The following is a 27,378-nucleotide window of genomic DNA, read 5'->3' on the forward strand; positions in this document are numbered from 1 at the left end:
CGAGCTTATGTTTGGCAAGAATTTAGTTTTGGTACAGCCAAGCGATGGAGCATTCCGATATGCTACCACGTGATATGCAATTGCAAGTCAATCTATCAGAATTTAATAAACTAGCCTTTTCTTAATATTTAATTTTTTGAAGTTTCTAAACTTATGGTGCTTTGGGAGAAAAGTGTCCTAAGGAAAGAAACGTATTTTTTGATGTTGACAAAAATATTTTATGTTTTTTTTTTATTTTGCTTACCTACAATATTTTGAAGGTCATGAGAGGATACATATAAATGAAACAACTTATTTTATACATGTATTTTAATGTACCATTATGAATGCGTATAAATATTTAAAAATGTAAAACAGTGATAAAATTCACAGTAACCAATACGCAACTGTAATCAACACAACTAATTATACCAAATAATATATTCAAAAGTCATATAGTTTTAGTGGAATATAGAAAAATTACACTTTTAAAATTGTCTAAGAATTATTCTGTTTAATATAAATTTGCAAAAAATGCAAGATTTAAAATAGGTATTCACAGTTTTCAGATAGGTCCTAAATTTAATTAGCATGCAGGTACTATTAATGTTCAATGATCTAACATCGGTTACAAACTGTGTTTTTAGATCGCGGAATTAAGGTAGGGTTCTATTGTATAAAAACTTGGCCCCAATGTTTTCAAAAGGGATCCAAAAAATCGGGAATATTTAAAATTTGTAAATATGCACTTTGCATGATGTAAAAATTATCGCAATTATTTCAACGACAGCCTACTTATAATTATGCCGGGAACACTTACATGCCACCCTACGCGATGACGTAGGTGTTTAGATAATTTGTTTGCCAGATCTAGCTTGACACGATTTTGAGTAGAGAAAGATTTTGGTCTTCGATAATATATCATTTAATACGAAGCATCGCGTAAAGTGGACTTCGTATTACTTAATTGCCCGTGCTGTTACAGTCTTCGGATTGTATAATATTTTCGTAAAAAAACGATACTATTAAAAGCTTCAAACTTCTCATTGGAATGTTATTTTTTACAAAAATGGAATACAAATAACTTTTTACCTAATTAATAGAAACCTTAATCAAATTGTACACAACGAAATAATATGAAAGTACACCACGTATAGACACATTGAGCGTTATCCTACATAATTACTGATAAACATGCTACATGGATGTAATACGCAGTAAATTGATTATAACAAGTAATACCACAAGACGTTACATCGAATTTGGCAACTTGAATGAACACTTCGCTTATATGTAATAGTACATTCGTACACCGATCACTAAATATATTATGATAATATTATATTATTAACAAATTATTTCGTTTCTCATTTGGAGATTAATATCACTGTTCTATTTCTCCTATAAAACCGTTTGCAGTAAAAACTCTTATCGAAATCTATAAAAATGTTAAGGATGAAAACACTGCTACTATAGGATGTCTTAAATTTGCAACATCAGGACAAAAGCGGTCTTTTTTTTATTTTACGCATTTTGTTTTAATTTTTGTTTTTACGTACTTAATAGATAAAGTTATTTTCTTAAATGTTTATTATTTCGTAGAATAACGTCATTAAAATCCGTTAGACGCATATTAAACACGAAAGTTTAACTCATGATAAATATTATTTGTTATGGCAGTAAATCTTTTTTTCTTAGTTTGTAAATTTTTGACGCTTCTTTTGTTCTGATGGCAGCACTTGTTACTAATAATAAATATTTAAGGATAGACATTCACTACAAATCAATCACATTCTACAACTATCGAACACTCGCACATTACATTAATTAAATTTATATACAGATTACGTCTAAAATATTACCTTAACTGCCTTATAGCCTACTAAACATTGTAGGTACCTAACATTTGGTATATGGCCACTGATTTGTTTTAATGTAGGTTGCTAATTAATATAAGATATAAACGAATGAAACTGTTCATATCAAGATAATGCTATTTAATAAAAATAAATATAATATAAGGTAATAATCAGAAATCATTTACTTTTAATATTTTCTCGAATATTGATGCTACTAATACATAGGTATGTGTATATTGTTTGGATACCACAGAATAGCGAGTACAGTAATGTATAAATAAATACTTTAGTGGTTGCCATCGTTACGGTTAAAAAGAAAAACATTTCTTCACGTTCCTAAAACTAGTTCAAACTCTAATAAATTACAACTAAATTACTACATTAGTTGTTTATATTTAACTGGAATAAAATAATGTTCAAAAACATGCCCAATTTCAGTCGTCGTAACTTTAAAGACGGAATAAACTTGTTTGTTTGTTTTTTTTTTTATAAAAATTTTAAATTTTAAAAATAGAACAACGCACAACCGCATATACAATAATAACACCCTTGAGCTAAAATATACGAGTGTAAAATTTCAAGTAAACGTAACTTATTCGATACACTCGCCTGTATGTTATAGTAGCTTTCCAAACTAATAATAACTTCATCCCGTTATACTACTAAAACGTCACTCAATTAAATTTCGTTTACTCGATCACAAACACTCAGAAAAGTTTTTAACCTGAAATCAACAAATTGAGCTAAGGATCATTTAATTTGTGTATAAATATCCCAAACCCTAAATAAATTTAGCTTCTATGAGAAGTAAACCGGTTTACACTGAGCTATAATTAAAAAATGTTTCAACTTTATGCTTAGGTAGGGTTTAATTGAAATCGAAGATTAAGCATAAAGGAGAATTTACAATAATTGGTGTTTTACGTTCGAGTTGTAAGCATAGTCTCTATGTTCAGTAATTATAATGACAAAACAAACCCATTTTTACAGATACGAGTAGATTATAATCTATCGATTGCAATCGAAAACATCATTATTACTTGCTTAAGAATAAAAGCAACGGTGAACTGTTTTTAATTGAATTAAATATTTTTAATTCGAATACAGTCACTTTTAACTATTTGTTGAGTTAGGTCACTTTTATTCCGATAATCCGATAATCCATTTTTTTCCGATCTTTTCTTTTTCTTTAACACTTAACTCGCTTTATGACTGCATTTGACAAGCTTGACCAAACCCGGCGCTCTAACCATGTCATAACATCGATTCTCTTTTTACAATTCGAAAATACGCTTCGTAAATTAACAAATGTATGGAAATGACATATCCAATTGATGCATAGTTTAATCACCTATCCATAACGAATATCATTCCCATACAATTTTCATTTTCAAAGCGATTGTAAGAACAATCTATATGTAACCTAAGCCTGTAGCCAAATTGCACAGCGTTTGTAGAAAGACAATCGATGTGTAACTTGGCTAAGCTCTATGGGTAGAGCGGCTGATGTAAGCTGTTACTAGTACAGGAGGGCTATTCAGTAACGAAGTTTTGTATAACACGCAAGTGCGAGTTTCGAATTCACCTCTATCTCTCTCTATCTAACACAGTACTATAGACAGAGAGCGATAGATGCGTGTTCGAAGCTCACACTGTCGAAGTGATAGAGACAACGTTACACAGGTAAGCTACTGAACAGAGACTACGCTTGGCACATCGAAGTGTTACCGCTAGTATGGGGTCCTCTCGCTTAGCTGGGGTTCTGCGCCACCTTGCGCAGCCGGTAGCCGCCGGTGCCGCGGACGGTGTACAGCACCACGATGGCCACCGCCACCACGGACATGCCGATGGCGTTTATCACGATCGCTTCAGTCGACATCGAGGCGTATGTCTCGCTCCTGCGCACCGCATGCCCCCGGGTTAGTATCATATTGATGTACATAATAATGTTATGTTTCATTCAATATCATTCATTCAAAATATTATTCATTCATTCATTCATTATGTCATAGATATCTTAATAACAAAGCAGTAGAAGTGCAGTTAATCGACTTCTTTGAAACTGTAATTCATGACACTGCGAATCAAAGTACCTACGTAGGCTTAATATAGGTTGTTGGACTGAAACCGATTGTTTTGTCTATATGTGCGGATTCTTATAATAGCTTTATTAGAATTTTGAATGTATCAGGTATTAACACCATTTTACTCTATTTTTAGGTACGTATAAGAAATAAATGTCACATAATGCTTTTCTGCACTCGACACTAGAGCCAAGCACATCGGCCATTATAGTTTCTAGAGGAATACGCCATTTCTTTTGCTTTGTTATAAAGATTTCTATGGGTACCAACATAAAACGGATCATATTTTCAGGGTTATGCCCACGGTCTTATATTTAGCTAGATTTCGCACACCGCGCATCCAAAATGTTTGGGTAATGCACCTATTTACCGCGCTTCTTTAGAAGGTACCTATCATCAAAATTAAAATAATTAATTTTAAAGGTCGTTTTATTTTAAGCTGTCTTCAATGACGCGTGGCGATTAAAACGATCGTTAATTTTTAGTTTAGATTAAAGAATTCTCGTTATGTCACCATATTAGATAGTAAGTGCTACTGTATTATATACTTACCTACTATTAAACAAGCGGCGTCTACTAAATATAAGTCCGTGGTTATACCCTATTTGAAGCATTAGCTACGCTGAATTTATTTAACGTATCTCATCCATTGGAGAGAATTCTGCTAAATGCACCTTGTTGCATAAGCAATAAAGTCCATTATACAATGCAAAAGCAGCTTCGCTTTCGTTGTAAGTATTGATATTAAAATCTACAAGCACTCTTTAGGGGTATAGTATGAACGTCCATGTAGGAAGGAATTTAAAAAGTCACTTTACCTATATTATATTATGGTATATAAGCAAATAAGCATCAGTATATAGTTATGGTACCTAGTACTTAATTCGGTAAAGACAAAGCGAATGATAAGTAATGTAAAGGATCTATATACGAGCTACTCAATATGAAATGAAACTGGAAAATCAGCCCGTTGCTTTTATGATTGATTGATTTGTGATATGATTGATTGATTGATGGATTTAAACCAGCACAGACTATTTGTTTTTTTTTTTTTAAGGGGAAAAGGGAATATCGATGAGATTTAAAGGGATGGCTAATAAATAAAATAAAATAAATACGTAAAATTAATTTATAAAACATATGCACAATGTGTTAGTAATTTTAGTAAAAGCATGCAACAATATTAGTCACATATTATTAAGCAATCCACACCAGAATGAATAGAAAAATGAAAATTCAGAACACATTACAATGGTTTTTATTGTAACGAAATAATATTTTCACGTAAAAATTAATTTGTAAAATAAACAACTTATACATAACTAAGTAGATTCTTAAAATAAATTTTACTTCTAAAATTAAAATGTATATTATTTCTATAATATTTGATCTGATACAGATCGAATCTACTAAAAGGTATACAATTATAATATGTAATACAATTCGAGATATAAAAGCCTCCATATTTGTACATATAGGTACTTTAAATTTATATTATACTGTACAAAATATTCTTTATACTTTATTTATGTGTGTTTTTAAGTAGCAACCTATAAAATATATCCTAATACTTTTTAACAGAAAGGTAGAAAAGTAGGTAAGTTTAATGAATGTTAGAGCCCATTTACACTAGCATTTATTATTATCAATTACTAATTTGAACATATAATAATAGTTACATAATGTTTATTATTTATTATTTTTAATATTAGAATTTCTTGTACATTAATGAAGAAGCTGGTCGTAAAATAGTACGCTGCAAAATCTTCGCCTTGTACACGACAAATTGACAGCGTTAAAAAATCCTTCAAATACATACATCTACGTTACAAAAGATGATTGTGTGTAAAACTCTTATTTGTTATAATATAGATATAGATTTACACTGATTTGTGTTTTATGTAATCTGCAGTTTTATCTGATTAAAATGTTAAACTAAAATTATCACAAATGTATATCTTTGTAATATCTATTGATTTTGAGTTTATATGTTCTGAAAATATGTAGGTACAATTAAGTATAATTAACTATTCCATGATTCGGACCAGGTAAATAAATATATCGTAAAAATAAAATACGAAATACGAATAGGTCCGGCAGTGATTAGGGGCTAAGGCTGCCTTTTCACGCGTGCTATGCGAAGATGCTAAACTGCACGGTAGGTTCAGCAACATTTACAGAAGAAACTCTTATTACAAATCAAATTAATCTGTGGTTATCTTAACTTTTTACTTCTATATAGGTCTTCGTCTGCGTGGTATGGCAACAGAGGAGAGCGATATAGGTGCGGGCGGCTAGTTGATGAAAGAATGAAGAATACGCCGTATATCTATACTTAAAACCACAGCAAAACTGTCTAAACCACATCCCGCATAATTATAATAAATGAAAATAAAACACAACCTTTAATTAAGTAAATATGATACAGTTGTAAAATACCTATTTATAGAATAATAAAAGATAAATCTAAAATTAATAAAATCTGAAAACATTGATGTGTTGATTTAATATTTCTTTATGTATTTTTTGTTGCCCTCCAACCGAGTCAGTCATTTCTATTGACCCCTAGATCATATCAGTCAGGACCTCAGACTAATTAGATAAAGACCTGCCTCGCAAGACATTATTTTTCTGTCAAAGTATATGATCAACGATCTTATGCGATTATAAACACTGTCTCTATAGAATCGATGTTTCATAGTTTACAATCGTGTCCGTCAGTTAAAAACCTTCGTAAAAATACCTTTTTGTGTAGTTAAATGGTGTAAAAAACTAACAAAAACTGCTAGTTTAGTATAAGATACGTATCCAATCTAAGCTCGTTTTCCTTAGATTATGGCAGAAAATTTTGTTCGTGAATTTGGGTGCGATACTAGTCCTTATGTATTTAGTCTGAGGTCAGGACAGCCCTGCTCTACATAACACGTGGTGAGTATATAAATAAATCAATCTCATATTCGCATAACCTCGATGCAAAGGCAGCCAGATTGTATGAAACCATAGATCTACAAATCAACAGAGGCCCTCATATCGCGCGCGTCAGCTCTGAATTTGTTCCTGGACAGTATGTACATGACCACAGCCAGTATGGCAATGATGGCGACTCCGATGGCGTTGATGATGACCCCCTCGTCCGGCAGCCCGCTGTACCGATCCGCACTGTGGATATGCACACATACAAGCACTGACACAACACATGCGAGAAACTAAACACTAAGTCTCCATACAAATTTAAATAGACATACAAGCGCGTAAGATCACACCAGAGACAAATTCTATTCATAAAGTGATCTATTTATTAAAAAAAAAAAACAATATACTCAATTGTACAAAAAATCGTTTGTCTGTAAAGTCGGTTTACTGACGATAGTTGATCGTGACAACGTCAGAAAATACTGATAGGATGGTAGCATTTTTCAAAAGATAATGTTCGTTTTTCTAAAATATTGTTTAATAATCTTTATAGACCAGAATATATTTTAATTCTTTAAAATAGTTGGCAACCCTAGAGCGAGGGAACGACGCATGATGTCATATTTTTTAGAGTATGCAGCTGGCTCCATCGAATTTTTTGACGTTGTCACGTCAAAAAAGGAGAAAATTCGGGAAATAACAACAAGCAAGACGAATCTTATGCTACTCATATGTTGGAATTTGTCAAAGATATCCTAGACAGTCAGTCAGTCATATAAGTCAATTTACTTTAGGCTGTAGAGCGTGCCAAAGAACGACACAAAAACCAAGTAATAAATAGATAAACAATTTAGGATTTATCTGTCTTCCCATAATAATTGTAATGAAAATTTTGTTATCATACAAGTAAGATTTGATCCGCCTCTAATGTGATCTTTGTTCCAAGTTTTGGGACAAACACATACATACGAGTAACCGAATACGAAAGAAAGCTCATGCAATGATGCAGTCTAGATGCAACATACACGAACCAATAATTTATGCTAAATATTCAACATGTAAGCCTAATTATTGACTAAAGAATAAAACATTTAAACTATTTGAAAAAGTTGTGTACCTTAACTCAATCACAGTAGCGTTTCTAAAGGGAAATGTTTGTTTATTATGTGTTTTTAAATTTTATCATTCTAACTTTGTCACTAACATAGTACCTACTCGTATTTATCAAAATCTACAATCTATTTTAATGCAGAACTACAAGGAGTAACAAAATCAAAATAGGTAATATATTTTAAACAGTAATTAACTATAATAACTGGTAGGTTGGTAACTTGCTAACTGGTAGGTAACTAGGTAATAACTAATATCTATCTAATTGTTTATAGACAGACAAACAATACAGCATTACTCTTTAATCTTAGATTAAATTGACGTAACTGTTTGAAACTACAGACTGACACAGTTACTTAAAAACAGTTCTTTAAACTGTATTTTTGGTTTTATTTGTAGATTTGCCATTTGGATTAGAGCAAATAGTTAATTTGGTAAAGTATACGAGTACTTTGTATTCATCTGGTTACAGATAGATTTCGAAATTTATGTTGGTTCTATGATTGTTTTTTTTAAATATTTAATAGAGAAGTATACGTACCCAAGGGTGAAGAGAGCCTTTTCAGTCAATCCGGTGAGGCAAGCACACACGCCGAGGACAAAAGTGAGCACTCCGAACGCAGCGTGAATGGGCACCAACGAAGCACGGAAGTTAGCCGTGCCTTTATTACAAATCAACAGTAGAAGGAAGCTGAAGAAACCGACGGCATACTGCAAAACATGAAAGAAAACTTTAAAATATCCACCCGTCTACAAATCTGTGTGAATTTAAACGATTTGAAGAATTTGAAATTGGAAGTAAGAAACTTGGAGTATTAAAAGTTTCATTTCGTAAGAAATTCATGTAAGAGTCTAAAAGTAAAATGTGAGAGTCGAACAAAGCTATTTGAAATTTTAACGAGCTTGAACAAAAGTTCTTACTTTATTCATATGACTTGTAAGTTTTTATTATATGCAAGCAACTAAATTATATAGCTTCCGTGGTTCGGACCTTTCTATTATGCAATACATGACTCTCGAGCTTCGACCGTTCACGTTAGTTGGTTTACCTTTTGAATAGGTGAAAACGTATTTGTATTACCAATGGAAGATTCTCCTAACTCTATTTTTCATGTGTAAATCGACGTGTTAAATCTATAGGTACCTACTTCTTTAAAAATATTATAAAGAAGTATAGTTTGTGATGTTGTAGGGTATAATCTCTGGATCTACTTAACCGATTTTGAAGTCTTTTACCACTACAAAAGCCACGTTATTTATGAGTGTCATGGGCTATATTTTATCCCCGTATTCTCACAAGAACCGAAATTACGCGGGTGAAACCGCGAAGTATTTTATAATTAAATAACTTAAAAACCGTATATTCAAACATATGAAGGATATATTATACCTATCTATTCAAGGACTCTGAGCCTTCTTCTTCTTAAGAAGGCTCAGAGTCACACTGCGGGCGATGGAACGAGCTATGTTAGGAGTATCTCTGGTTGATCGAATCAGAAATGAAGAGAGAGAAAGAACCAAAGTCACCGACATAGCTCAACGAGTTGCGAAACTGAAGTGGCAATGGGCTGGGCACATAGTTCGAAAAGCCGATGGACGTTGGGGTCCCAAAGTGCTGGAATGGCGACCCCGCACTAGTAAGCGCAGTGTTGGCCGACCCCCGACCCCCCGGTGGACTGACGACATCAAGCGAGTTGCTGGGATTCGCTGGATGCAGGTGGCTCAGTATCGTGATGTTTGGAAGTCCCTAAAAAAAGGCCTATGTCCTGCAGTGGACGTCCATCGGCTGATATGATGATGATGATGATGATGATTCAAGGACGCTTTCATAAAAATTTCGTGGTCGTGGTTTTGAAGGAATTTAATTGTTTTTCACTTGCACAAGTGATTATGCTTTATTCTGCTGTTATATTAATAGTGATAATAATATAACAGCAGAATAAGGGTAACATGGTATTTACCTGAAGTCCAAACAGTCCCATAGCAACGAATCCAATCCAGCTGTGGAGAGAGTAGAAGTTGTTGATGCCCTTCTTGTTGTGGAAGTCGAGGACGGCGAGGAAGCCGATGACGATGCACGGGAACGCCAGGGCGTGGAAGATCGCGTGCAAGAGCTTGACGTATATACGTCTAAAGCACCGGCAGATACGATATAACAGCACCGCTGAAAATATTAAAAAAAAACAAAATTTTATTGACTTTGCTAAATGGTTTTTGGAATTTCTTACAAAATATATTTGAGTAGTCCCTCCCTTACGTATATAACTGAGAGTAAGAAAAAGCATTTTTCTAAACGTAAACCAAACTGATAATGACAGAGTAAAAATACATATGAGGGTATCTCTCCATCCATAACTCCGCGGAATTGGTATGAAGAAATGAGGGTAGAAATATTATTTACTACCGTCGTATACACTTAAGCTACTCGTGAAATATACGTGATCTCAGTATTACCTTACAGATTATTCAAATTATTCAAATTACAATATCACACCTTTTTAAACACGTCTTGTTTAGCTTTTTGTATGATAACAAAGTGAAAAAGACGATTTAGCACATTCTGATGACAATGAAGGTAGTATTTTTGATGCTTTAGAAAAGTTAAAAGTGTATTGATCTGCTATTTTATGCTCAATATATTGAAAAAGAAAGCGATTTTATTTATTTTACAAACTTTCCATGCCGTGTAGTTTTGGACCTCCTTGTAACCATAAAATAATACTCAACTTAATAAATCTGCAGAAAATATCTTTCTGCTATAATTTATTACCAAAGTTTGTTGACTCGGTTGGGAAACTGCTATGATTAACATATTACATAAAATATTAAACATTAATAAACATGTGAAATGCTTAGCAGCAATTCATGGAAATCACAAAAATAACACCGTCAATGTCAAGGCTGTTCTTTATGTAAAGTCACCTATTCACACTGTGTTGAAATGATCATTAATATTATCGCGAATGTTGTGGTAATAATTAATCTTTCCCATCGCCTCAAGGGTTTCTATAAACACTTGGGTTTGACCATATAGTAATTTTTAATTTATTACAGATTTACAAAGTTAAAGAAATACTTACAGAAACCACTAAAAGTGATAAATCCAGCAATCATGAGCGTAGGATGTAGATTGAACTGCTTTTCCGGGATGTCGTCGGCCCAGCCATATCCTTCTCTGTAGAAGAACGTCCAGAAGATGGTCAGCGCCGAGACGCCGATGAGCAGGATGGTGGCGAGGGTGATAACCAGCGCATACTCGCACCATTCGCAAGCACCCCGCTCGTGTTCCTCCGAGTCGTACGAACGGCTGCGTTGTCTGTAAAAGAAGAAATTATGGGTGAGTAAAGACTATGAATCCGTTTATTTTAACTAGCATACGCCTCTTGGTTTCACTCGCATAGTTCCCGTTTCCAAGACACGTACAAATAACGTGACCTTCTATTAGTAAAAGAGTCGGTTCAGTAGATCCAGAAATTACAACACCACAAACTTTACCTTTATAATATATTATTATAGACACGTTAACTAGCTAAGCTAAGTTTTGAAATGTCCTGTCTTCCTGTTTAAAAGAGATTAAAAACTCAATTAACGTTTAATTTCAACAAAACACTCGGAACGCTTTTTCCGAAAACAATCTACAACTCACTTTTACACTCGTATGTATATCCTGACCAGACCTGACAAGGATTTTTAAATTTCTATTTTATATTTCTCTTTTCTTTGTGAGAAGGCTTTAAACAATTTGCATTTTTTATTAAGAGCTGTAATTTCCTTGAGATCGTGACTATCACACACAATAGTCTATAGATTTCCAAATTGCATTGACGGCAGGTTGATGGTTACAACATTAATCTCTCTGTGAAACTTTGGACATGAATTTATAACCTACGTGCAAGTTTGAATATGTACTTAAATGGAATTTCTAAAGATATAAACTTCACCATAGTGGTTTACAGTTTATAACCATACATTATAGACTAAATTAAATAGGGAGAGTGGCAAAAGAAAGATGTCAAAATTCTCGTATGTTAAAACAAATTCTACCTAAATATAACATTATAGAATACGGTAGTTAATAAAGTTAATCTTTCTAAAACAATCATGAAGACTCGCTCACTATGCATTGAATTGTGAATTCCTATTAGTTTAAACGAAGAAGGTTTTATTGCAGAATAAATGTGGATAAGTACTGCGGAGTTCTTCTCTGTACGCTTTAAATTAATGCCCAGCTTTTATTTACAGCAACGTACTTATCCAGTGCAATATAAATATGAAAATAAAAACAAAACCATTGTTCGTTTTTAATAAACAAGCTAAACCTACGTATAAAACGATTATAAATGAACCTACAATGTACAATTAAAATGTGCAATTATCAAGCTTTTATCTTTATTTGATAGGTGTATATCGGGATAAAAAGTAGGTAGGTATACTATACCAGACTAAGTTATAACTGTACCAAATTTTATCTCGATCCATAAGCCGTTGACTCTTGATTAAGTAATAAGCACTCATGAAGTGCGTCTTAATTTTCCCATTGTCCATGAAATTTCCAAAAATTTTCATGCTGTACGACCTTCTTTTAAGGCTCCAAACCGTGCTGTTTGGAAATCCTTAAAAGAGGCTGAAGATGATGAAAAACTTCGACAAAGTATTACAAAATATAAAATCTTTGAACAAAATCAATAAAGTCGGTCGAAGGAAAATCTTGCATATTTTTTTGTATTTTATTCAAGAATCATACATACGTAGATTTCATAAGTATATGAAAGACCAATTACAAAATGAAACAAAACAAACACTATTTGTAATGCTGTAATATTAGGAGACAAGTAATAATGGACAACATCGTGGTCACAAGTGCTCTTGTGGAACTTTGGTATCTATTGCATTGTGGTTTCCTCTCAACCTCACCAGAGCTTCAGTTGTCTGCTTCCATTCAAACAGGTTCTGACTTGTCCAGGTTAATGAACAAACACTATTCAGATACGAACAATTGTACTGATTCTGCTTTGACTCGTTCAATTTGATTTCAAAGTAGAATTGGCTCGTTGGGAAGTTGCGCCTTGGTTTTGTCAGAGTAATGTAGGTTACAGCGTCTCTATACCGATAAAACTCTAGTTAATTTGTGGCCTTTACAATGCCTTTAAACATTTCACCAATTTTTATCTAATTAATTGAAATTAAAATTTACAAATTCTCAAAATATGCCGTTACTGATGTTGTTTGTGGTTACCATAAAATGGAAGATTTTGATTGATTTCCATCCTGTGAGAGACGAACATTTTGGCATTCCATCGATATATAAGTATTTTATGGATTCCATGGATGTCGTTTCCATCATGTGGTAGAGAGAAGTTGTAAAAAAATTTAATGGGTTAAACTTCTATAGGTACATTGTTTGGCATTGTCCTTTCGATGTTTGTAATATTTTTAGATAGTTTTCCTTCATACTAAAGCATTATCGTCAATAACTATAATAGCTTAAGAACCTAACTAACGCTAAGTTCCTCAATGATAAAGATTCTTGGAGGCCATTGGCCATTCTAAACAAATTCGGTTGAGTCGTTAAATATAGCAAATGCAATACTTATTCAAGACTACAGTACTTCTTTCGTACTCCAAAGAGTTTAAAGATTAAATTGAGCCAATGACTGCAGTAATCGTGTAGCTATCCAATGTAATGCCGCTTGTGAGGGCCGCAGAGGTGTCAAGTATCGAGAGATGAAAGCACCGGATGCCGGGGACAGGGGAGATGTCGCAAGGATAAATCGTTATATAGGTGCCTCTAACATTTTATACAACTCTTAAGCATCTCTTTGAATATTGCCGCTGTGACTTATTTATTAGTTTAATTTCATCATCTATAAACCATTATTAGTGTTTTGTTTTTTAAAATACAATGTCTTTACTTTACTGAAGATGATTGTATTATTTCTGTCAACTGCTAGACGTCATAGTTTACATCGTCGGTCGGTAGATATGTCGTAACTAACAATTTTTGGTAAAAAAATATTTTGATGCAGAAAGCTTCAAACAGCTTTTTCGGTGGTAGCCCGTAAATATCTAGTAGTACGTACATTAAAAACGTTTTTGGTCGCTTAAAACGACTTTTAGTGATACTTAAAAGATGTTTCTTGTCTCTCCTGTAAAGTTCGTCAGTTTGCAGGTCCGAGCTATCACTAATGATTTTAAACGAATGATTTTAATGATTTTACGAGCTATCACATCTAGACCGACGTAATATTTTATTTTATTACTTCTTTAATATTACCTACAATTATTAATAAGTATAATTTACTACCCTAGCATATTTCATGAGTAATCTATTAAAGAATTTGAAATAATAACTCGAAAAGTTAATTAATATAATCAAAAGCCAAAGCCTAAACAATTTACATCTTCATACTTGTATTCAAAAGTCAATTCGGTATGCTTAGGTGAGTACCCGACTGACTTAAAGTATTTCTGAACGCAGACAAAATATGACAACTCGTCCTTGGTTAATTTCACTAATTCAACTAGCTAATCACTATCTTTTACGTATGCTAGTTGACACAAACGAAATTGAGATTCTATGTAAAAATGTCATCCTGTGCTTACTAGTGGATATTACACAGCATGTAAATGACATTTTGTCAATTGATTTGATGTTTATTTTAATAGGTTGATAATAAAGACCAAAATGGTTAATAGGGCAACAGATTGAACAGATCCAAGTAACGCTGATATGTAAGTAAAAGAATAGGCCTTTTTAGTATAAATGTGTCAGAATGTATCTTTTCTACCTATAAAAATTAAATAGCTGTTTTCAATTCGGCTTAACCGCTGTAACTAATAGAATTCGTGACCCCTGTGTTCGTGAACAATTTAATTAAGCTCACGATTAGTAAAGGACATTGACCTAATTTGGTGCACTTTTATTAACACAGCCCATGTGTGTAGTTTAATTTTTGTATGTTTTACACAAATTAGTATGTTTTATGGAACCCTACTGTCTGCCTCGTTAAGCCAGTGTTTAATCAACGTGTCTATGGGACACGAGAACCTGGATCGAGCTGTGAAATAAGCTATTTTCTTTTCTAATGAATTTTCAGTATAAAATTTCAGACCGGAGTGGGGAAGTTGGTGATGTTACACATCCGTGTCTCGATCACTTTTCATTAACATCAGCAGGGTTATTATGTAACTCATTACCATTCAAACAATCAGTCACTATATCGTTTTCATCGTATTTTCAGTTTTGCAATCATCTAACATTGGGTTTTCAACGAAATTATATAATTATTATCATTTTATGTAAAGTAAAATTAGTAAAGTCGTGGTAGTAGCTGATAGTAACGTTATTTTAACTAGAAACTATAGTACATATTTACGTAATTCCGTTAAAATAATCATGTTAGATTATCGTAGAAACTAAAAATCATTACGATTTGATGTAAAATTGTGCATTCAAGGTTATTTTGTAGAAATAACTATGTTAGATGATCAGAAAAACGAAAATACGATGAAGTAGTGACTCATTACTTGAATAGTACACCGAGATACATAATAAGGCCGCTGATAGTGATGGTAAAAGAGCAACAACCCTCATTGGTGCAGCCTGATGGTTCTAAGCACCATATACCCTCTTCTATAAGGTCTGGCCTTATGGGGTCCTTAAATTAGGCTGACAATGATGATAGAAACTAAATATTGTGAAACAATTAACGTGATCATAGGTAGGACTAGAATTCAAGTAAATGTTTTCTATATCTCTGATTTTATTTAATAAATATGAGTGATCAAAAGCATAAGCAAAAAATTGTTACTAATACATATATTATACAAATAAATAAAAATCAGATAAGGTCTTCTGTGGCAAACATTCGAATCCAATTACACTTTTACTAACAATCATTCGGACATCTTCACAAACTTTCTATACTTATTATCAACATGAAGTAATGATAGGTTTTATTAGATAAGTAATTGCTTGTGAGAAAAAAAATGGAGAGTTGCATACAGTGTCGTAAATCCGCAGACGTATAAGTGCATCTGTATACCTATACATCTTTGTTTTTAATGATCTCTGTATCTCAAATTCTCACTATTAGGTGCTTTCTCTTGTCCACTCACCAAATAAAGAGATTCAACTTATTCACACATTATTTCCATTCATCGTTTAATGTGTGATGACTTTAATGTTTGTTTGTTTGCATATTTTCTCTGTGATCCCTACAAAACAATGGAACTAGACCAACTAGCTTTTATAAGTAGCTTACTTTAAATACTTGTTTGTTTTAAATACGAGCAAGTTAAAGTATACTTAACTATTAATGTATCTATTTATAAAAGTAAAGAGGATATTATTGAAACATCGTCAGAAGTTGACAAAGAATGAAATTCTATAAAATTATCAAAATTGTCGCGCAACATTCAAAAAATTATGTCTTGAAATTTTGGAATTTCAAATAACTTCTATCAACGTAATTAAAATTAATTGCCTAGTTGTTTTTAAAAATAGTTGTTAGTTTTCGAGTGAAAAGTTGATTGTCGTGAATAATGTATTTTTTCTGTAAAATAGGTAAAAGTTGAGCGTTAACTTTCTCAACAAGATGTGGCAGCGGGGAAAACTTAGATTATACTTTTGACTTTCAGTGGTAACTGCATATTTAAACAGCAAACTAAGTTAGGAGTTGCAACTCTAACACGAACACTTTCAACATCTTGTTCTTTAATTTCTTTGTCTAGTTAACAAGTTGGGAGATGGTGAATCAGTAGAATAGCATTTTAATGGATTTAGCTCTTTGTCTTCAGACTTCTTAATTCAACTAAAAAATATTGTCCAAAATTAAAATCAAATTCTTTATTTTAAAGATAGGTTTACGAGTACTTTTGAAACGTCAATTTCGATTTGTAAAGACTACCACCGATTCGGAAGGTTCTTCTTCGACACCCCACTTATTGATTTTGCAGTTTCCCGATTTTAAAACTTGATTCAAATCAAATGAACGATGAGTAATTGCAGCAATTTTTTCATAGGCAACACCTGCGAAATCTAGCAATGGAATCTTTAGCTACTAGTGTTATTGCTCAGGAATGTATCAATAATAAGGCAGATAATAATGATGATTGTACAGCGAATACAATATACTCATCCATCTCGAACGATAGATGTAATCAAGTGAAATATTGCGAAGGAAACCGTCAGCTTTCAAATATTCTGAGATTTTCTCGTAACAAAAAAAGCGGCGAAACGAGTTGTATCATCTAGCTGTTCTACTTAAACGGTTGCATTGAAGAGAAGAGAAATGTGGCGTAGGGTCTTGAGAGGGCGTTGAGAGGGGGGAGGACCGGTCAATGAACTCTACGGCCATGGTACTCCTGGCCTACATGACATATCTACAGTTGATATATTTTATGCGTTCAGATCAAAATTAACCAATTAAGCACGTAATGTCGTCTTAGTAGAAAAATATTATTTGTCATAGTAAGCATAGTGTGTACTTGTATTAAAGACACTATATGTTTTGATGATGCCGTTAGAAAATCAAAGAAATCCTACGGCCAAATCGTCCATCGTTAGATTATATAAAATTCTGTGGTTAGAAAAATAAGTAAATATACAAATTCCATATTAAAGACGTAGGTAGATTATGCTTAAAACTTATTTCAACTAGACATGAGATAACAAGTTCAAATTCAAAACCCGACAGTCATAATATCAACTAGAACACTGTCGAACAATATCATAATAGAAAAAGCCATTAGCTCCGGATCGGTTTATAGAGTCTACATCGTGTACTTCGTAATTATTATCTCAATCAGGTAAGATTAAAAAAAACCCATTTTACAATTATTGGTTTATTAGTTCATAAGCTACGAACAGACAGACAGATACATTTTATTTGCAAATGAATTTGTAACGGCTGTCTCATAATTCACAGTGAAACCTCAAACGGTCAGTAGGTATTCCAAAGTTTAAGCCGAGTTCTTTTGCGAAATACTCAAACAATATCTTCCAAAGCCGTTTGTAAGACTGCGTAACAATCTTAGCAAGAATCGTTGAATTAACCACATTCATTGGAAAACTTCTTGGAAACTTTGCCTCTCCGTCCACAGTTCCACCATCGTAATGACCACTCAAAATGAATAAGAGCTTTTGGAGCGTCTGGAAACATCAATTAGCGACTCAATGCGGTTTGAAATACGGAATAATTTTGTTTGTCACCATAATGTAGAAGAAATGCTATTAAACCGAATAGTACTCGAATGTTGGTACCATCAGTTATTCTTAAGATAAAATTATATATGTGCATCGAATCAAAAATCGAATAGATAGAAATCTATTCGTATCAGGTGTTAACCAATCACTTTGCTTGCTTTCCCACTGTACGAATTTTGATCAAGTTTTCTCCGATTAGGAGTAGTTTTATTAAAATTACCACTAATAAACCTTTGATTTAAAACAATAAAGAAGATTTATTTAAAAAAAGATAGAAATAGGCTTACAGTTATGATACAAGTCTATTATAAGGAAACCCATATTACTAAATTATATTTATTTTGGCGTTTCGTAAATATGAATGAAAATATAATTAAAAAGCCCTTTCGCAGATATTTTTTTTCACAAGCAGCTTACATTACAAATATTCAATTCACTATATTAACTTTCCAAGTAAAACGCCTTTTTATGTCTTTCATGACGTAAGTTTGAAGAAAGCGAAAATAAAAATGCGGAGAGCAAAAGTTTTCCTTATAGCGACTTTTTCCTCAGTAGGTCTCTTTTTTCAGTGAATATTATAAAAAAGACGGCCAAGTTTGAGCAAGATTCGTAGTCGTATAGGGTTCCGTTTACTATACCCGCATATCAAATAGACCAAGATTAAGAAATGACAAATGTGAAAAAGCTCTCTCATAGTGCAATTTTCCAATCGTTCTTAAATATGTCTCTAAGTAAAGCTGTTAAATGGTACTTTACTGATATTGAACGAAATGGTGATGAATTTTTAATGCCTGGACAAAGTTAGCTACCCTCCTTAACTTATAATTGCCTAATTATAGCATTAAAAATCCAGAAGGCTGTTAATATACTCGTAAAATATGAAGAAGTATGTTGACCCTTAAGTAAATAAATGAATTATTATTTCAACTTAACTTTGTGGTTTAAATGATATTTTAACACACAACAAAACATCTTTGAAATTTTATATTCCTTAAAGGAACCCAAAATATAAGAGGAGAGAAGTGTCATTTGAATTTAATCCCTTGGCGACCATGAGATAAGGCGTTTGTAAGATCTCTCAGAGAAAAATAAGGTTTACGCGTTAGATATCGCAGATCTTTTATAACATTTTCACTCCCGAGATTACTTGTCATGAAGAATCGGTTGGTGAGAACATTAATTAGGGAACCATGGTATCATGTTATCGATTGTAATAGCGATAATTCTGGGACATGACTACATAGCATGGTCCACAACGCAGATCTTCTAAGACTACATTAGAACAACCACAATCATATAATGTAGATTATTCCAACATTATTATATACCCTAATATGATATTACCACTAATTGTCTTTTTTTATTAGAGGATATACTTTTAGTAACTTTTCAAATCTACTTATAAAACTTTATTCAGCCAAAGGTAGTTTGGAACTGTCAATTTATAAGTAGAACACATTGTTGGCTATTTTCGTAAGAAGAGTAGTTACATAAGTTATTACTGTAAAAGGTTCTCAGATTCAATGAAGAAATAAACTTCTAACTCTTCTCGCCCAAATTTAACACCTACTAACTCTCATCAAAGCGTGCCTTTTGCATGAAACCTATTCTTAACTTCTCTACAAACCACCAAAATTAAAATGTGCACCATCTGTCCAGAATACATAATTTGAAACTATAATAAAATGCTTTTAAATTATTTTATAATTGATCTAAGAAAAATGCAACGTTCCGAGAGGAGTCACGGCAAACTGATTATAACTTCTCAAATAAGCTAGAAAGACTAATTGAAATTAAATGTATACGTAATATATATTAGCTTCGATTTTTAGCTTACATGTCTAGAGTAGCAGTAAATAGCAAAATTTTGTATGCAATATTACTTTATTATAATAGTGCACTATTCATTATCCTTTTATTAATTAAATATATCACTTGTGTTGTATGGAATTAAAAGAATTCTTACGCATTGTACCGGTCCATAATAGTATGCAAACACCATTACGTAGAAAACTATTTGTTAAGAATTCACTATGGAGGGTATAAAATAATTTAATAGTAATTTATAGCTGCGAATTTGTGTCTACACATACCACACTCAGCTTATCAGTACATCTTTATTAAGCTTATGCTTGTGAGTTTTATTATCTCATTTTTAGTTGCGAGTTAATATCATCATTAACATGATCAGCCTATTTTAATTGCTCACTACAGGGTAAAAGCATTCTTTCACGTATAGGAGAAAGAGTTTTTGCGCATAGATCCACCACGCTGCTCCAATGTAGTTTGGCGGCATTAGGATGACAATGATTCTGTAACCATCATTAAAATATTTTATTATAATGACCGTAACAGACAGTTGCCACTCTTCGAGACATTGCAGGTCATCATTGACTTCTTAACTCTGAAGTGCTAATTGGTGATTATTTGCGAAGAAACTTACCTACATTTTTAGCCCGAACCCATACCCTTATAATCAAAATCCAAACAACCACTGGACTAACGAGGCAAATCTATGTAATTGACTTGAAATAAACACGTTTCACGTCGAGTCAGCATCAATTGATACATGAAAGCTGTCTGGGCGAGATGTCGGCACGCTCCTTTTGAAGCGAGAAAGTATAGCAAGCCCCTCGCGAATGCCAATGACAGCTATTTACTCGTACTGAGAAATGTTTAGCAAACATTTCCCATAAATGTTCTAATCGTCGTACGGTCGTTAAAGCTGTAAGTGACGTTTCAGAACATACAAACGAAAATGTTTAACAACTCCATAGCTTGTTTTTCACAGTACCCTATTTATTTTAACATGTTGCGTTTCTTTTACAAGATGTTGCGTCTACTTAGGATTTAAAGATACCAAAGCTGTAGGCGGTAGGGAAAACGAAATCTACAAGTTAAGTTACAGCGCAAGTTTTGAAAACTTAATAAAGTCTGAAAAAGTTTTATGCTGCAAAAACTCGTTTACTGATTCAACCCTTCAAGATATAAATCAAATTCCAGAATTAAGTTATCGATACAAATATGAACCACTCCAATAGGCACTTTATCACACACATAGTTTACAACATTTAGATTTACTCAGAATGTACATACGAAAAAAAATTCACATCAATGATGATTCTAAGTATTTTGATTCTGACTACGTATTTTAGAATCTTTATTTTCCTTTATAAATCAATAATTGTCTGTACCTACTAGATCCTCAAAATATCGATTATATTCTCAATATATTGGAGTAACATTTTTAGAACTATAAATTTTAATGTCGTTCATACAGATCGTTATTTGAAACAAAAAAGAAATATTCAGAGCCATAGAGTACCGTACAAAAGCCGTGTCCGCTTTAATGAGGAAGCGCTCTAGAAAAACCACACTACAATTATTGTTATGTAACGTCACCGTTTTGAATATTATCTGTAGCCACTGGTTGCACAGACTGTGTAATGCACTAGGCAGTTTGTATTGTTGGGTAATAGTTCATTATGAATACGTTAACATTCTAACTTCGCGTTTAACAGTGCGTTTAATATGCATAATATTAAGCTATCTTAGCATCTACATCTCATCATGGCAAAACTTGGACAAATTACAGTACACAGTAGTACACAGGATCACAAACATAATTACAGTAAGTAAGTGAAATTCGAAAAAGCCATAATTGAAATAGTTTGAAGTACAACAAACAAGTAACGATGTTTATAATAATTTCTTTCTTAAAAAGGTAACTGATGATAATATCGCAATAAACTATCATAAAGTACTGGAAAGTGAATTAAATAATGAAAAACCAATTTCATAATAAAGCATGTTTAGAACCAGTGAATAGCAAATCGATCACGTATAGTGAATACCGAATAGATCAGGTATACCTAGTCATAAAAAAACCTACAACGGAGCAATATTTTGCAAATGAAATAAATATTGCGAGAGTGCCTAATAAACTCTGGTCACATAAATGATTAAAAGCAGAGAAAAGCAAAAGTATCTATACTTATAAAAATGTAATCATATAATTTTCATGTAATTATAAGCAAAAGAAATGTCTTTCTAATGATCTGGATCTAACTCTATCTACTGAGTTTTTAAGATAAGCGTGAGATTTACGAACTGGTGAATGAATCACCTAATAACTGGGTGGACTGAGGACATCAAGCGGGATGCAGAGAGCCGCTGGATGCAGGCGGCACGAGACCGTTGTGTTTGGAAGTCCATGCAAGAGATCATGTCCAGCAGTGGACGTCCATCAGCTGTTAATGGAGAAATATGATGGTGATGAACTGAGTGAGACATTTTAGGGTAGAAAGCTAGTTTATAGTGAATGTGTATCTAGTAATATTCTAAATTCAGCGTTCATTTTCAATTTCTTTCCTATTCAACAAGATCCGTCTGTAGTTTCGCTGACGACCAAACGAAGTGAAAACGAGAGGACCGCTGCCCCTATAATAAGCTTCATTGATCTTTGACCCTTTCAATTGGATTTAACAAGTCGTTGCTGATTGCAAAAACGATAAAGAGGATAGAAGCGAACCTAATAGAATCTTGACCGGCTATAGCATACTGATAAAGTCAGTAACATCTATCTTAACGTGAACAAAGAGACAAAGAGGAAAAATGTAGTTATCAAGATAATAAATTTCCAAAGTGCCAAATTTTAATAACATTATTATGAGGATGTAAAAATAAATAAAGCAGCTAAAGTTACACTTTTTGTTACTTAAAGCAAGAGAAAATTTCTTGAATTTTTAATGTTTATCAATATTGATTAATTAAATATATTGCATATAAATAAATGATTGATTCATTTACACACACCCTGTAATGCTAAAGAAGATCATGAAGACCAAATAACGACGCTAAATCTTTGTTATTGTTCATTATTAGGTACAATTTGTTTTCTTTATTCAAATACGTAAAATAGAACTGAAAAGAACTTAATCAAATGTGAAAATTTCTTGGAGCCTATCGGCTTTGATTAAAAAAACACAATAGACGGAAAGGGAAACGATGTTTTTCACGCCAGTTCAAAAAAACCAGCGAATGATGAACAAAATATAACAATTGCCGTGGGAGCCGCTCGGCTATTAGCTATCAATTGTGTAAAGGTTACGGGGTCAGTGTTAGGATGGGTGGATTAACAGAATATTCAGGGTCACATTCCTTTGTACAGCAATCAAAACATTAATAGGTATATACAAATATCTATACAAAAGTGGTATGTGCCTATTAATCCGTTTATATAAAAATCATTAAAACTTTTTTTAAGTCATATGATTACCTTAAATGATCCAAAGCATTCATCTATAACAAATCGTAAGCTAAAAGGCACGATCGGTAAAAATATGTCCTACGCCTCGAACTGAAACATAACCCGTCCTGCAAAGAATCTGCTAGGATCATAATCATTTTAAAATATGAAAGCTCATGTAAGTAAAATTACATGTTGATTTATTATTATTTTTTTATTTTTTAAAAGTGAGAAAGACTACATGTGCAATAATAAATATAAAATAATCTTTTTTTTAAGTCGGTTGGAAAACCTAATAAACGAAACACAAAGACAGTTAAATACGAATATAAAATACCACGATATGTCATTGTCGTTAACTTAAAACATCGAAAATAGGAAATATGCAATATGAAATATTACCGTAACTACTGTAATGAAAAACCTACCACAGAAAATTTTATTAACCACGAAAATTAAATTATTTAAATTAATTAGTCGTTATCAAAAATGAAAATATTCCAACTGCACTGCAGGTCAAACATCCACTAATTAAAACAGAATTGAAATTTCCATTACCATTTATCAGAGTATTGACAGATTCAATTTGGATTGCAATTAATAAAAAGTCTCAATTTAACGAGGGAAACAACTGCTAACTGATTTACTCATTCGAGGTCAGGTTTACAACAAAACAACAAATATTTGTGCAATAGTAGGAGTAGATCAGTACGAGATCAATATTGTAGTTATTGTTATTGAAGGACATAAATAATATGCCAATCAAACTTTTGAAAGTATTGGTTGGGCACTATTTTTGTAAATATCAATGAACAATGATTACTTCCACTGTCATAGACAATATTGTGTTTATTAGTAATCTAAGATGGAGCCTTTCGAAATCTGCTAAGTACTAAATAATTTTCAGAACGGAATGCATTATATGGATAAAACAGTTACTAAGTACTTACTTTTGCAAAAATATATTTAACATTTTTTTTGTATAAGCTCATGAATTAGTGCAATAAAAAAGATAATATCTATTTTAATCGTAACTAATTCTTTCTTTTCCTCGTATAAATTTATCATAAAATTCGAATATGTATACGACCTGCTCTACATATGCTTAATGTAAAATCCGACTTCATAAGTGCAAATTTAGTTGAAACTTACCGACCTCGAGCTAAAGCTAGTTATGAAAACTTCACTTTTGCATTACATAAATTTTGACATTGATACCCAGAAAATTATAGTTATCGCCTTTTAAATCTGATCCAAAGTAAGTTAAAGCAATAGAATTAAATATGTTATAGTTAAAGCAATTCCATTACAGTTTATTAATAAGAAAAATGTTATGTAGGTAACATAGATAGTAAAAGTACCAAGTACCAAGTCCAAAAACGCCCTTTAATACTGGAATACCATAGACTGTTGTAATAATACAACCAGGAAATATACTCGTCATTCGTCGTAAGTTATGTATCTAACACGTGGGTAGTCGAGTATGTTGAAAATACCATAACCCCAATACCTTCGTACAAGTGCAAAATAATGTGTTCTCAATAAATGGTAAAAAGTGGCCCATTGGACTCGAAGTTTTTGTACTGCATTGCAATATAGATCTTATGTAAATCACCATAAAGCGTAGTTATTTGTCAGAGTAAACGTACTAGGTGCGTGATAACGGTAAAAAGGTACGTTTCTGAATGGCTCAATGGATTTCACTGGTTTGCGGTCAAATTGCGTGTAGACTGTAGATATACTATTATTGTACTATTACAATTTTCAAATCATGAAAAACTATTGTCTTGGCCATGTAATTTATTTAAGTAAAGTTAACCTTTTCCTCTATGGTGCAAAGCCTGGCCCAGTAGTGGTCCGATGATGTTTACAGTACTAAGGAATCATCAAAGGACAAAAAAGGTTTGTTGACAAAAACACGGGAGGGTGCCGTTAAAAGAAAATCTTTTGAGAAACCGGAGCTCAGCGAAGCGAAGTATATTTATTACGTATAACACTTACATGAATTTATATAAAATGTTTATTTTGCTCGATATTACTTAATCACAACACAGCAAATCAAAAGCTCTTGATAGATATGTTGCTAAGGAAGCTTTTTGACTGTACAGCTAAATGATTCGTCCAGCGTTAAGCGATATTGTGCCAATAGGTTGCACCTACAGAATATAGTCCAGATTCAGGTGCCAGCCCACCAGTAAATAAAGCCAGGAATTGAAAAGGGAATACACGAAACAAATGTTGATGTAAACATAAAATAACATTCATAAAAACATTCCATACAAATAACAGGGAGGGTTGTGTAACTATTAACGTACAAAGTAGTATGTAATAAATGTATAAGGGCACGATACAGGAATCTTGACGGTAATGTTGAAAACGCGCAGAATGAACCTATCTTGGGTAAAACAATTTATTCTTTTATAATATTGAATAACCCAGAAATATTTGGAGTAGTTTTATATTAAGTGATTCCCTAGCTTTTATCTCCTCCCGACTTTACGCATTTAGCCGTCACAGCTCGTGATCAACGACACATACGTAACCACTATTACAAAGTTAACAACTAAGAAAATACAAACGGGATCAATATTTTATTTAGAAGGCATAGGGAACCTTTTCTAAAAAAGGGATCGGGAGAAAGGGAAATCGGTTTGCGATACACGGTTAAAATCTACTTGTTATAACAACGCAACCTTCGATGTTCTGATGTTCGAAATGAAAAACTTCGAACAATTCCGACACTTCGTCATTACACATTGTTCTGGTGTTTCTGTTACACCCTTAATATAAAAAAGACATCCTTTACACAATAAACATTCATCAAACATTCCGGAAAAGTTTGTGAGACATAAAGAGGAATTGGAGCATAAAGGACGAGCGTTTAAGGGAAGGTTGAAATCAAACTTTTTATGTAATACGGGAAGGCCAAAGGGGCCAGAGAAAAGAGGAAAAGGCATTTGAGGAAAAGAAGAACAAAAAAGAAGTAGTCATTCCTGTTAAAAACTGGAACATTTGGTATAATAAGTACCTACTTGTTGTTATTTATTATATGTAGACTTAAACGAAATAAACAAGTCAATAGGATTACAGAATCAAAAGTTTACAAAGAACCAAGATCCCCGAAGTAATTTATAAGTAGCTCTCGGAACTTTTGATGAGATTGATGTTAAAAAAGTTTAGAAAAACGTAACGGAGCCGATTAAGGAGTAGCTAGCTCAAATATATTCACTACTAAATAGTCAGTTTTAAGTTCAAGCAACTATATTCCTTACTTGGAATGCTTTAAGATTTATTTTATGTTTCTCTTTGTTAAATCGTCATATGAAGTTAATGAGTTGTGAATGTGATACGCATTCTTCAATTAAGTTGTACACGTGTAAATAAATGATGATCGTGACTGTTATTCGTAAAGTTGTAGTCAGATTCCCGCCTAACTTGTTAAGCGGGTGTATCGAGCACACAGATAGTTGTAACACAAAAACTGTAAATGTAGTACAGTGATAGTGATAGATAGATAAAAACTACTATATGAAAAATAAATTGTTAGAACACTGATTCAGAAGTTATTCACGTATAAGTAATTTTTAGAGATGTAAACCTTACATGTAAGTACTTTTACTTAAAAGGGTATACCATGAATACGATAAAGATTTACTGAAGCCCATTTAAGTTGGCGACCCTTTAGTAAGCGAGCCTGATGTTTTCAATGTCATCTTTTTTGGAGACTTACTTCCTAATCGTTACAAAGCATTTCAGGAAAAGGATGATGAATAAAACGAAAAGTCAACAACAATACTGTAACCTTGAAAGTTATCGTGTACTAAGTTGTATGCAGCCTCGTCGCGCAAATCCTCCTTAATCAATCAAAACTATCTTTAGTGTGGTGATTTTTTAACTAAACAAGATAAGCGAGGTCGGCTTATGTAACTGACAGTCAAAAGGTCTGATAAAATATACTTAAGATGACAACGATAATAT

The 27,378-nt window shown here is 32.7% G+C and overlaps 1 protein-coding gene across 5 annotated transcripts in view; it reads right to left on the reverse strand.

Annotated features, from left to right (window-relative positions):
- Positions 1 to 291: 291 nt before the first annotated feature.
- The window catches only part of LOC112047587 (plasma membrane ascorbate-dependent reductase CYBRD1-like), a 100,176-nt gene continuing 73,089 nt past the window's right edge, over positions 292 to 27,378 (reverse strand). For 4 of the 5 annotated variants that reach the window (XM_024084730.2, XM_024084728.2, XM_024084734.2 and 1 more), the window contains 4 exons: positions 11,026 to 11,261; positions 9,907 to 10,109; positions 8,487 to 8,656; positions 5,165 to 7,081 (listed from right to left, as the gene is read on the reverse strand). In XM_024084730.2, coding sequence (XP_023940498.1) covers positions 6,928 to 7,081; positions 8,487 to 8,656; positions 9,907 to 10,109; positions 11,026 to 11,261 — 763 coding nt within the window. In that variant the 3' untranslated portion in view covers positions 5,165 to 6,927. Of the gene's footprint in view, positions 3,737 to 5,164; positions 7,082 to 8,486; positions 8,657 to 9,906; positions 10,110 to 11,025; positions 11,262 to 27,378 lie in introns of those variants that run through there. The other variant, XM_024084731.2, reaches the window with a different exon arrangement.

The sequence above is a fragment of the Bicyclus anynana genome, chromosome 5 (assembly GCF_947172395.1).
Source record: "Bicyclus anynana chromosome 5, ilBicAnyn1.1, whole genome shotgun sequence".
Classification (NCBI taxonomy): domain Eukaryota; kingdom Metazoa; phylum Arthropoda; class Insecta; order Lepidoptera; family Nymphalidae; genus Bicyclus; species Bicyclus anynana.